The 13006-nt window shown below is 44.4% G+C and overlaps 1 protein-coding gene across 1 annotated transcript; it reads left to right on the top strand.

Moving 5' to 3' along the window:
• Positions 1 to 6635: 6635 nt before the first annotated feature.
• CETN1 (centrin 1) lies at positions 6636 to 7415 on the top strand. The gene has a single exon (XM_053571717.1). It carries the CDS (start codon positions 6637 to 6639, stop codon positions 7153 to 7155), a length of 519 nt encoding a protein of 172 aa, XP_053427692.1. The 5' UTR covers position 6636; the 3' UTR covers positions 7156 to 7415.
• Positions 7416 to 13006: the final 5591 nt, after the last annotated feature.

Genomic DNA, 13006 nt, shown 5'->3' with positions numbered 1-13006 from the left:
TTTATTCCCATCTGTTATCTATTACTTTCAAAGTGCCTGTATGAAATCTGTCCTTAGAAGACGTGGGGAGCTTTAAAATTAACTGTGGACTCACACTAATGCCATGGGATCTGAACGCGCCCTGGCAGGAGGACACTTTCTTTGCATGAGGTGTAATTGAAAACAATACAATACTGTAACCGAATGGCCCAGTTTCCATTGTAAGCTTTGTCCTCTGCTTGGCATTCCGGGCAAAAGAAGCCCTGACTGGTGTGACATGGAAAAAAGAACAAACAAGGATTTCAGATAAGAATGATCCAGAAACCAAAGGAATGTGGACAGGACTTTGGAGATATGTAACCGTCAGCGCAGAACATAAAGGAAACAATTCTGGGTGGTGACCCCACTGAATTTCAAGACGCCGACCCAACATCTAAACGAAAAACCTCCGTGGGGATGGTCGGCTACTGGGACATCATCTCCTCCTCCTTCATGGCCCGGGTTCCTACTTGGAGGCTTAGCGGGAGGGGCCTGTAATATGACTACTTGTTGAGAAAGGGATTTCTAGTTGCTGCTTCAGAGACTAAAATGCCCTGTTGGTTTCCTTTGATGTTTTGTTTGCTGACACAACTGCTAAACTTTGAAATGCAGTAGGACTCTAATTCAGTTCAGAAGCTTGTTTGTAAATGTATATTTCAGTCAGAGAATTGATTTTTCTCCAAAATCCACTTCTCGGAATTTTTAAAATGCAAATCTTTTCTTCATACAAGTTCCCTCTGTCATCTCCTATCACTTTCGTTTGGCTTCTCTGCTGAGCTGGGAGCAGACTTCTGAAAACAGGCTGTTTTGGAGTGTGTGGGAGAGAGTCCTAGGCCCCAGCTGTTCTGTTCCTTCACTGCGCGGTGCCCTGCATTTCATAGATGGCCGCTAAGCCTGACCTAGATCAACTTTGCTGACAATCACAGGGTCCTCCAGCCCCAAAGAGGTCCTGATCCACAGAGACAAGGTGGGCAGAGTGGGCTCCCCTCCTTCCAAATTGTTTTTGAGGAAAAAATCAAATAGGTTGATTGCTACACCTGCAGTAATACACTTTCCCCCATGGACTGGTCCTCGGGTGTTATCTGTTCTTCAGTAAAAGCCTTTATGTTGGCTCAGCACCTGTGGCTCAAGCAGCTAAGGCACCAGCCACATACACCTGAGCCGGTGGGTTCAAATCCGGCCCGGGACCGCCAAACAACAACGATGGCTGCAACAAAAAATAGCCAGGTGTTGTGGCAGCGCGTGTAGTCCCAACTACTTGGGTGGCACAGGTAGGAGAATCGCTTGAGCCCAGGAGTTGGAGGTTGCTGTGAGCTGTGACACCACAGCACTCTACCCAGGGCGACAGCTTGAGGCTCTGTCTCAAAAATAAACAAATAAATAAAAGTCTTTATGTTGTTCTAAAGGAACTAGACACAAATGCCATTTTCCCTCTGTGTCTGTCGTTTACTTTGAGAAGCACCATTACTACTTGAATCCCAGCAGAAGAGATGGCTGTTGCAAGGGCCCGTAAACCACGTTCTGCCTGACCTGCTTTCTTAGACCTGCAGAGTTATCATTTTTATTATTTTTTATTTGAATTCCAATGTCTTTTTAAAGGGCACAAAGTCTGCAGGTCAGGGCTAATCCCTAAATACACCCTTCCCGGGCAGCCCACTTGGCTCATTGTGTTACCTAACACTTCTGTGGGCTTCTGACCTTTCCACCCCTCATGAGCAGAAAATTCTCCTTAGTTAACAGCTTCAGAGGCTGAAGTTCCAGGGCCCTTGGAGAATGAAAGAAGGTGGATCAAACAGTAACCAACAGCTCAGACTATGAGATATTTTAAAAATCTGACTAAGCCACTCCTGGGCCTGCTGGGCCTGCATTTTCTGTTAGATCCCTGCACCTGGTGGGCCCTCTGCTGACTACTGCCACATCTCAAATCCCATGAGCTTCTGTTTTGAGTTTATATCAACGAAAATCCTGTTTGTTTTCATCCAGGCAATGATTAATTGGGGTTGATTTGGGCTCTGGGAAGAAAAGGGAGATGGTAGTCATTATCTCACTGGATGCTTTAATTTTATTCCACCTAACAAGTTCAAAATGTTCCAAGATTCATTCATCTTCCTTCCTCTCCTCCTCATGCTTTTCCTTCCTTTCCCTTCTCTGACTCCCAAACCCAAGTGATGTATAAGTGGAGGGGATCTTGGTTGGCTGGTGGGGGGAGAAGCATTGTGGATATTTATTTTATTGAGCATACCAAATCCCACATTTGTGTTTGCTAAAACACAGAAGGTTCTGGAATGCCTGGTTATGTCCCCAGAGTACATTTAAAGTCACAATCTAAGTATGGTGCATATTATTTTTAAGGAAATCAGACTTGCTCAATGGTAAACCATAACAGAACCAGCAAATGTATTATGTAACAAGAAAGCAAACTGATTTTTTTTTTTTATTGTAGAGACAGAGTCTCACTTTATTGCCCTCGGTAGAGTGCCGTGGCTTCACACAGCTCACAGTAACCTCCAAGTCCTGGGCCTGGGCAATTCTCTTGCCTCAGCCTCCCGAGTACCTGGGACTACAGGCGCCTGCCACAACGCCTGGCTATTTTTTTGTTGCAGTTTGGCCAGGGCTGGGTTTGAACCTGCCACCCTCAGTATATGGGGCCAGCGCCTACCCACTGAGCCAGAGGCACTGCCCAAAACTGATTTTTTTTTAAAAGATGAAACACGAGATTACAAGGACATTTCATGCTTGTTGAAGTCTTCTTCCATATATTTCCCTGAATCCCATGAGATCATTTTAACTCCCCTTTGCTATTAAGAATATTTGAGTGAAAGTTTGAGAAACGGTGTGAAATTCTGGCAAATTTTTCTATAAAACAGCCTGCTTTTATATCTGGGAAGAAGAATTTCTTTATTTCTGGGGTTCATGGAATAAGAAATCATGTAGTCTTTGGCTGGACACTTAAGACTGTTCCTAGATTTGCCAAAAAGGCCTGGGTTGAATCACTGGACTTGACTTCAAATTCCCATTCAGAGACCACCAGTGGGATTGTAAAACTTTTGCCGCTGAGTCTATTTCTTGTAAATGGCTCTGCATATTTCAGAATAAGTAGAGTAGCTCTTTTAGTGTTGGTTTTGGGGTCCTGCCTCCACTGCCCCAGCACAGTTGTTCTGTGTATATAGGAGCAGTGTCAAGCATTTGCATTTTCTCTGTTCTGCATTCCTTGGAAAGTAAATAAGGAGCAGTAAAGAAGTTAATTACATTATGCATGTTTTCTGCCTTGGGTGGCACCTGGAATTTGTTGAATTTGCTGAGTACAACTTAAATTTTAAAAGCCTTCTGAACCTCACCTTTTTCATGCCATGCAAGCCAAATGGAAAACCACATAATCAGCATAAGCAAATTGGTGGGTGCTTTCTCTTGGTCTCAACTGACTCAAGATCCTGCTGTGGAATTCCAATATTTCTTTTTTTCTCCCATTCCTGCTGTTAAGTCTCCATGACCAGACTTAAACAACCCTCTCCTCTACTTCTCTCAGATAATAACCCTGCTCAGATAATAACCAACAATGGATTTTGCATATTACCTAGGACATTGTGGCACAAAAATTTTGCATGCCAAAAGAACCCCAAAACAAACGAAATCCACTCATATTCACTGATTTTCCAGGCTATCTCATTTACTTTATGTCAGTCTTACCAGAATTTGAAAAATGACCTTTAGTAATTATGGGATTTTCACATGCCTTGCACAGACTCTCGCTAAGACCAACCAAGGGCTTTTTGCCAGATGGCCTCCTGCTAGCTTGTACCTGGAGTTGAAAGCAGGGAATGGAGTGAAGCAGAATGGAAGAACAAATGTCAATATCAAGCATATAGCACTTTCTCTCAGAGACTTGTCCCAGAATGGGGCAAATTAAATCTCTCTAGGTAAGAAGCTTAATGATTATCAGGAGTAGGGAAGAAAATTAGTAGCATATCTTCCCAGTGATACTATGTTTTTGTAATAACCTCAACTTTTGGAGAAGCAGCATGGTGCAGTGATGCACAAAGCCTCAACACTGGACTTAAAACGGCCATGGTTTAAATGCCCAAGTCACCATCTATTGGCTGTGTACAATCAGATAAGTGTTACCGATCTCGTCTTTGCCTCATTTTTTTCATCCACAAAATGGGAAAGTATTTCAAGGAATAGACAAGACAACAAATGTGAGCACCAAGCCCGATATGCTAGGCATGCAATAAATGTAAGTTTCCTCCCAGGCAGGGTTTGGATTATTAACATACAGTAACTTCCCACCAAGAGCTGACTCTGACTGAGGGCACTGTTTCTACAAAGGGAGCTCTTGGTGGCCCTGTGTTGTGACTGTTGATCGCACACATCTGGAAACTCTGACAATGGTTTTGCTTTGAGCTCAGCTTGGCCCAAATGTAGCTCTATATAAGGAAGCGTCTATCCTTCAGCTTTTCCCAACATAGCATAGCTTGGCTTGAATTTGGGAAGAGGGGTGGATGCCAGAAAAAAACGTATAATGTCTGGGAAAAAATCAGATGCAACTCACAATTACCCAGACCTATATGGCCCCAACTGGGACAGTGTTCCCCACTGGAGCACTGTCCTGGAGCTGTTATGTATACTCTAACTGAACACGCATTAGGAAGGTTTATTATGATGCTTACCTCGGAGATGATTCCAATAAGTCTGGAAGTGACTTTCTCAAGGTCACAAAGATAATATGGTATGGAATCGGGATAAGATCCCAGGAAGAAAGCAGGGCAGGAGGACTGGCAGCATTGGAAGGCCAGCAGCTGTAGCATTTGCCTGCCGAAGTTTACTGTGAGCTGATACTGTCTGCAACAAGTGCTGGGTGGTGAGAGGTCCCAGGTAAGTTTCTTTGGCCTTTAGAAAACCTGTGTCCAGCTGTGTAAACAATATCTTGTCACTCTTTGAGGAAAACAGTTGGCAAAACCATAGTTATTTGGAGACCACTTTGTTTTATGTTGATGTTTCAAGAGGTATTTTAGGATCAACATTAATTGTCATGTGTTTATCCGATGAATGTGTATTCATCTATTTAACTGTGTGTTAAGCACTGTCTATTATATCTAAGGATATAATAATAACTCTTGAACAAAACTCCTCAAAGTGCCATCTGTTATCACTGATCCAACAGTGATAAATTAAGATTTGGGGAAGAAAGAAGGCTAAAAAGTAAAAGTTCTTTTGTTAACTGTTCAGAGAAATACATAGCAATTTTAAAGGCAATTCCTTTATGGGCTTATTTGTTAACTTTTTTGCTTTCTTTTCCATTTTTCTCTTACTCTTTGGTTTACAGGAGGACCCCTTTGTTCCCAGAAGGCAATTCTGGGTCCCAGCATGCCCTGTATTATCTCTTCCTGTGTCTGCAGCCACAAGAGGGCTAGCAGAACAAGGCGAGTCCCATTCAGCACAGCCCCCATAGGACCGTACACAGTGAGAGTAACAAGCCGCTAGGGTTTAAGGTGACAACAACAGCAAAACCGGCAGGATACCAGAACGCAGTATTTCAACTTCCCTCCCTCCAAATCAAACGCCTAGTGTGTGAAATTACAACCATTAGTCAATTGCAATTACACTGAGTATGTAGAATTTGAAACACAGAACAGTAAATCAGACATTTGGGTATCACATTTCGTATTTGAGAACATGCCAGAAAAAAAATTTATTATTGTTGAATGTAGTATCAGGAGGCAAACTTCTAGAAGTATTCTACATAACTTTTTCCATTATGTTTCCCATTTACATCAAGTTGAACACATGCTGTGACTTTTAATATTCTCTCTTCCTTCTCTTTCCCCACATTTAATGTCAAGTGATCAAACTCAAGCTTGATTATCCTAAATATACCCTTAGGTAACCTCAGCCACAACAACCTCAAACTCTTGGATTCAAGGCCTCTTGCCGCAGCCTCCGGGGTCTGCTGGGACTTTAGGCGCCTGCCACAACGCTCCACTGGTTTTCCAATTTTTTTTTTTTTTTTTTTTGCAGTTTTTGGCCTGGGCTGGGTTTGAACCCACCACCTCCTGCATATGGAGCCAGCGCCCTACTCCTTTGAGCAACAGGTGCCGCCCATGGTTTTCCTGTTTTTAGTAGAGATCAGGTCTAGCTCTTGCTCAGGCCAGTCTTGGTTTCCAACGCCTGAACTCGGGCAATCCACCCATCTCGGCCTCCCAGGGTGCTAGGATTACAGGCGTGAGCCACTGCGCCAGGTCAAAAGGGCTTTTTCATCAGTGCAAGAAAGGGGAAAGGAAGACCCTTTAAAAAAAAAAACCTGTAAAACCGCCCTTATGGCTGCTAACAAAGAGCCTGAAAGGATAGCGAGCGCCTGGGAATTACAGAAGACAAACGAGGCTTGGTCTGTCTTGCCAGCTCAGGCAGCACCTCGTGGAAAGTGGGCAATAGCCTGAGGGAACTGTGGGTTTTAGGGTAAATACAATCTCGCAGGTGTGCTGGCGGAAAAGGTCAGGGACCCAGCGCCAGCTGCTAGGAGCGGCCGCCAGTGGCCGTGACCTTGGGCTCCGAGAGGGGGCGCCCGCGCGCATGCGCGGCGGCGGCAGCGGCAGCGCCGTTACTGGACTGCGCGGCGGGACGATGGCGTCCAGCTTTAAAAAGCCAAACGCGGCCTCCACCAGCCAGAAAAGAAAGGGGGGTCCTAAGCCCGAACTCACGGAGGAGCAGAAGCAAGAGGTCCGGGAAGCGTTTGACCTCTTCGACTCGGACGGCAGCGGGACCATCGACGTGAAGGAGCTGAAGGTGGCCATGAGGGCGCTGGGCTTCGAACCGCGCAAGGAGGAGCTGAAGAAGATGATCTCGGACGTGGACAAGGAGGGCACCGGCAAGATCAGCTTCAACGACTTCCTGGCCGTGATGACGCAGAAGATGGCCGAGAAGGACACCAAAGAAGAAATCCTGAAGGCTTTCAAGCTCTTCGATGACGACGAAACCGGGAAGATCTCGTTCAAGAACCTGAAGCGGGTGGCCAACGAGCTGGGCGAGAACCTCACGGACGAGGAGCTGCAGGAGATGATCGACGAGGCGGACCGGGACGGGGACGGCGAGGTGAATGAGGAGGAGTTCCTGCGGATCATGAAGAAGACCAACCTTTACTGAAGTCAGGCAGTGAAAGCAGCTCGCTGGGTGCCCCTGCTTCCTGTTTGGGAGACCTGAACTTCGAGGACAACGGCCATCTGTCCCTTTTCTAACCCCCTTCATTTGCCTAGACTTATTTGAAACTCTCTAACTCAATTACAGAACATGAAAGATGCCCGTACCGTGAGTTTTTTGGCTTTTAATTCTCAAGAGCAGACCCGGAGCCCGGAAAGTTACACCAAGGACCCTGAAACTTGAGTCCACCCAACCGTTTGCCACGCATCGGTCTTGCAGTGACAGCCATTAAACTGGACGCAGGACAGCTTCTTGGGAGAAAGAAGCTGTCCCTGTCACTTCTTTGGTCCCTAATTTTTTTTTTTTTTTTTTTTTTGCTTTATATATTATTCCTTAAATTCCAGTCATTTCTCCAGCCTGATGAAGTGGGATCTGCCAGCAGGTCTCCATAACCTGTTTGCTTGAAGGAAAGCAGTGTGCCATTTACAAACTTACTGAGCTCAAGACAGATATTGTTCCAAAGTTTAGATTCGCCTTAGGTGGTGGTAAATTGTACAATGTAGACTATTCTCTTGCTTCATACAGGCAAATCTTTCATCATTTGTGTGCCAATTATCTACTGGGAGTTACCCAAGGCCAATATGTATACTTGGGCTACAGAATAAAAATAAATTTATAATTGGGCCAAGCAAAGTAAAACTTGCTTAAGAGCTTGTGCTAACTAAATTTGGTAAATATTTACTAATGTAAGATCTTAGTTTAGGAAATTGTAACAAATACCTTAGTATTATAAAAATCAACTAACATTTTAACATGTTTTCCAAAACATAACCTTAGTCATCTTATTACTGCTTAATTACAAACCATTATCTCTCTGCTAATTCTTAGAACATCTGGGCTCTTGGTACTTGATTTTTCTCACCTCTGTTATGTCATTGATGTCAGAGCATCTGGCATATACGACATTCTCTGTTTTAAATCCCAGTAACTATTTCACTATGGCTTGTGTATGTGCTAATACCACTGGTTTTCTGTTATAATTTAAGCTTTCCTTGCTTTGAAATAAAAACATATTGAATCTCTTTTGAGTTTCTGTTTTGAATATCTACAAACCTGAAGTTAGAGAAAATTTAAATATTGTAATCGTGAGAACATAATATAAATCTATCTACTGAGATAGAGGCTGACTAATGTTTTGACAATGAGCAACAAAACTACCAGAGAGGCCAGGTATTTTGGTTACAACAAAACCTGAATTAAATCATCATATAAAGTCATATTTAAGTGCTCAAATTCTGGACAAATTTTCACTTGCTTTGCCAGCAATTTTATCCCTGGGGGGTGGTGGATGTAATCATGGAAACTACAACTGTGGGCATAATTCCCGTTAACAGGGACTAATTTGTCAAAGCAGTGGTCCTAGCTGAAGTGACGGGTACGTAAGCATTTGCCGTGAGAGAGGATTTTACCAAGGTGGCTGGCACAGGGCAGGGGAACTCAGCCACGCTGCAGATATAAAGAAGGTTCAGGTATTAGTGTGGACTCAGGTGCCCTTGTAGTAGGAACAGGTGCAATGTGGGCAAGCATCTGCATGATGGCAAGGGGAGGAGGGGGGCATTTGGGGAAGCAAGAGTTTCTGGCATCCTGTTAGCCATTCTTGGCCCAAGGATTGACATGTGAATTAAAGTAGAAATACCAGAAACAAAGAAAGTTGGCAGAAACTCGGAGAAGCAGTGTCAGCCAACTGGACTTGACTGAGGCTTGGCTCCTGGCCCAGCAGAGGATAGAAAAGAAATCCAGGAACCCGAGCCGAAGCCCAGGGTCAGGCTGGCCACACACCATGGGGTCTGCATCATAGTCTCAAAGGGGTGCCCTAAGGGCAAAAGTCCATCCCAAACAAGGAAAAGGGGCTCCAGGATATTTCTTGATTTTTTTTTGTAGAGACAGAGTCTCACTTTACCGCCCAATCCACTCAACTTTTTAATGTACTTAATGGTGCATTCTTCTGCTTCTCGATTTGGTTCATGCTCTGGAGAAGGAGCTGGGCAAGAATGCAGAGGAGAATCAACTAGCCCAAGCTTAAACTGGCGCGAAGAAACACAGCAAGAAAGGTTGGGAAGAACTACCAATGTAATTTGCACGGAGCTATCAAAACTGGTCCCAGTGAAGAAGCAGGAAACATTAAAGAACCCCCTGGGGTATGTAGGGACCTCATGGAAGGGCTTTCCAGTGGTCTATGTGACAGATCAAAAGCAGATCATAGGATTAAGGGTGAAAATATGACAATATCAAGTTTGTACTCATAAATTATTAGGAAAGTTAGTGCCCCAAATAAGCAGAGGATATTAAAGGGAACTTTTCCCGCTTAAGGATATCTTTGTTATATTTAAAATAAGAAGCTATAGGAAAGGATAGGTCCAACTCTCAAGCTTGTGGCAGGTGGGTTTCTGTGGGAAGCAGACAAGTGTGCAGGAATTAATTTGAGGTGCTTCTCAGCTCATCTGGGTGGCGGAGGGAAGAAACGAGGAAGCAGCTGAGCTATGACCAAGTTATGACTAAAGTCGCAGCTGATCCTTGGGGAGGTCTGAAGCTAGGATGGCTGGCCCCAAGATGTCCCAAATTGGGACAAGGAAGTTGAGCCTTTAAAACTTTTCACAGACTGACAGTCACTGGGAATGAGCTGTCCCCAGAAAGGGAAATGACCTTTGACACTCTTTGGCAATCAGAAGGTGAAGCCACCTACAAAGGGCCAGGTGTCCACACTCCCAGCACTTGGGGAGCATGAGTGCTTTGGTTCTAAAGTGCAGTGCCAGGAGACTGTGGTGTGTGCAGCAGAATCTGGGCAGTGCTCCCCAGCTTCCACCACAATCCACCCCTTGCACCTCTTAGATCCACCAGCTTTGTAACGAAATTCTGGGAGAACCTAATTCAGGAACCTAATGAACCTGCTTCCTGAGGGTAACTTCTGAAAGGAAAGTTAGAGGGACAAACTACAGCCTCTGCCACCGTAGCTGGTCTCCAGGACACAAACGGTGCTCATCAACTCCCATGATTATCCGATCTAGATTCCCCTTCCCCGTGAGCTGGCACCTCTGCTGACACAGGCAGCTGACCAGGTGGAATGACCCAGAGCCTCAGCCTTATGCCCGGTGATGTGCTGCAAATGTCACATGAAGCCCGGCAGCATGCCTTCTCAGGCTGCAGCTGCTGCACATATCCCCTTTACCCTCAAACTTGAATGAAGGGGTACAGAGAGACACGCTCTTCCCATGCCCTTCCAGCAGCCCCACCTCTCCTTATTTTGCATGTGATCACAGGTGGTAATTTCTTTTCCTGACTGTTGCTCTCTCAAACATGAGAAACCCATCATGATTGGGTAGGACACCGCTTGAAATTTAATAGGAATCTCATTGTGCCCACTGGTGGGAGTATTGCCACTCTGGGGACAAAATATCTAAATGCACTGAGTCCGAACTTGTGGGCATGGAAAGCACACAAATTAAAGAGCAGATGACTGGAGTTCTGGTAAGAACCACTTCCACCCCTGGGTTTCTGGACTCCTGTGTTCTACCTATGAGATCTCCCACCGTAGAACGGTCATTGATAAATGCTGCCTCCTGGAGTGCTGGCACACCATCCTCACTGGCTATCATGTCAAAGCTGGGCCCTCAGGGACGTGTTCAACAGGGTTTTCCATAGCTCTATGAGCACAGTGCAGGATCAGTGGGTTTCATGGTCTTATGCCTGGTGACGTGCTGCATACGTCACGCTCGCCTGTAAAGTGGGTCCTTTGGTTCAACGTCATGTTACATTTTATCTTGTGTCAATAGAATAAATACTCAGACAAGGTGCTGGCTGAAGTTCTGGAAGCAGGAAACACAAGTCCATGACTGAAATAAGTGTCAAGTCCAATCAAGACGAGTCACTTCTCTTGCCAGGACAGAAGGGATCTAGTGAAGACCATTTGACACCAAGAGGCTGGTTGATTTCCTGGAGGGACATAAGGTTCTGCATTCATCATCCTTGGGGACTAAGAGCCTTCCTGTTGGGCTCACATGCAGGGACAGCTCCATTCACGTGCCAGTTGTGCCCACACTAGGATGGTTATAATCACTGAACACCTTGTTGTTACTATTGTTTTGAACAAATTGTTATCTGTTAGAGCATCAGTCCCCAACCTTTTTTGGTGACAGGGACCAATTTCATGGAAGAAAGTTTTTCCACAGATGGGGGTCAGTGAGGTGGGGGAAGTGGTGGGGAGGGTGGAGCTCAGGCAGTGATGCGAGCAATGAGGGGCAGCTGTAAGTACAGGTGAAGCTACTTCCCTGGATCCCATACTGCTCACCACTTCCTGCTGGGCAGCCCCAGTTCCTAAGTTTTATGGAAGACAATTTTTCCACTGATGGTGTGTGTTGGGTGGGGGGATTGAGGGGCAGCTCCTAACAGGCCAGGGTTTGGGGGCCTCGGTGTTAGAGCAATTAAAACTAAGAAAAAATAAGAGATTTAGCTTGGCACCCATAACTCAGTGGTTAGGGTGCCGGCCATATACACTGGGGCTGGTGGGTTCTAATCTGTCCCAGACCTGCTAAACAACAATGACAACTACAACAAAAAAATAGCCAGGCATTGTGCTGGGCACCTGTAGTCCTAGCTACTTGGGAGGCTGAGACGTAAGCCCAAGAGTTTGAGGTTGCTGTGAGCTGTGATGCTAGAGCACTCTACTGAGGGCAATGTAGTGAGACTCTGTCTTAGAAAAAAAGAAAGAAAGAAAAAACAAGAGATTTTATTTTATCTTTACTCCATCTCTAACACTTCTTTATGTAGATACATAGATCTGAGTTTCTTTTCTTTTCCTTTTCTCAACTTTTTTTTTTTTTTGAGTCAAGGTCTCCTTCTGTTGCATAAATTAGAGTGCTGTGGTATCAGCCTAGGTCACAGCAACCTCAAACTCCTGGGTTCAAGCCGTCCTCCTGTCTCAGCCTCCAGAGAAGCTGGTATTATAGTTGCCCACCACAATGCCCAGCTAATTTTTCTATTTTTTGTAGAGATAGAGGGGTCTCACTTTTGCTCAAGCTAGTCTCGAACTCCTGAACTCAAGGGATCCTCTCACCTGAGCGTCCCAGAATGCTAGAATTACAGATGCGAGCCACCCTGCCTGACCTAGATCTGAGTGTTTGACATACATAATTTTTCTTTTCTCTTGAAGAATTTCTTATAAAACATTTTTTCAAGGCAGGTTTACTAGTGACAAATTCCCTAACTTTTGCTTGTCTGAAAAAGTCTGTTTCTTCTTCGCTTTTAAAGGATAATTTCGCTGGATGCAAAATTGTAAATATTGTTTTTCTTTCAACACTTAAAATATTCCATTCCTCTCTCTTCTTGCTTGCATGGTTTCTGAAGAGAAGTTTAATGTAATTCTTATCCTTGTTTCTCTACAGGTAATGTGTGTCCACACCTCTGGCTCCCTTTACGAATTTCTCTTTGTCTTTGATTTTCTACAGTTCGAATATGATGTAACTATGTGTAGATTTACGGGTAATTATCCTGTCTGGTATGGTCTAAACTTCCTGGACCTGTGGTACGGTTTCTGCTATTAATTTTGGAAAATTTTCAGCCCTTATTACTTCCACTATTTTTTTTTTGTTCCTTTGCCTTTTTTGTATTATGCCAACTCTTTATCAATACATAATATTTATGCGTATTTATGGGGCAAATGTGATATTTTGTTACATATATATAATGTGTAATGATCAAGTCAGGATCTTTAATGTATCCATTTCTTCAAGTGTTTATCATTTCTATGTGTTGGGAACATTTCAAGTCTTCCGGGTATTTTGAAATACACATCGTTGTTAGC

Source organism: Nycticebus coucang, chromosome 19 (assembly GCF_027406575.1).
Source record: "Nycticebus coucang isolate mNycCou1 chromosome 19, mNycCou1.pri, whole genome shotgun sequence".
NCBI lineage: Eukaryota > Metazoa > Chordata > Mammalia > Primates > Lorisidae > Nycticebus > Nycticebus coucang.
Note: the sequence above shows the minus strand (reverse complement) of the source record. Positions and strands in the feature narration are given on the sequence as shown.

What these genes read in the sequence shown, in the direction of transcription:
- CETN1 (XM_053571717.1), top strand. Translation starts at nt 6,637, where the DNA reads ATGGCGTCCAGCTTTAAAAAGCCAAACGCGGCCTCCACCAGCCAGAAA.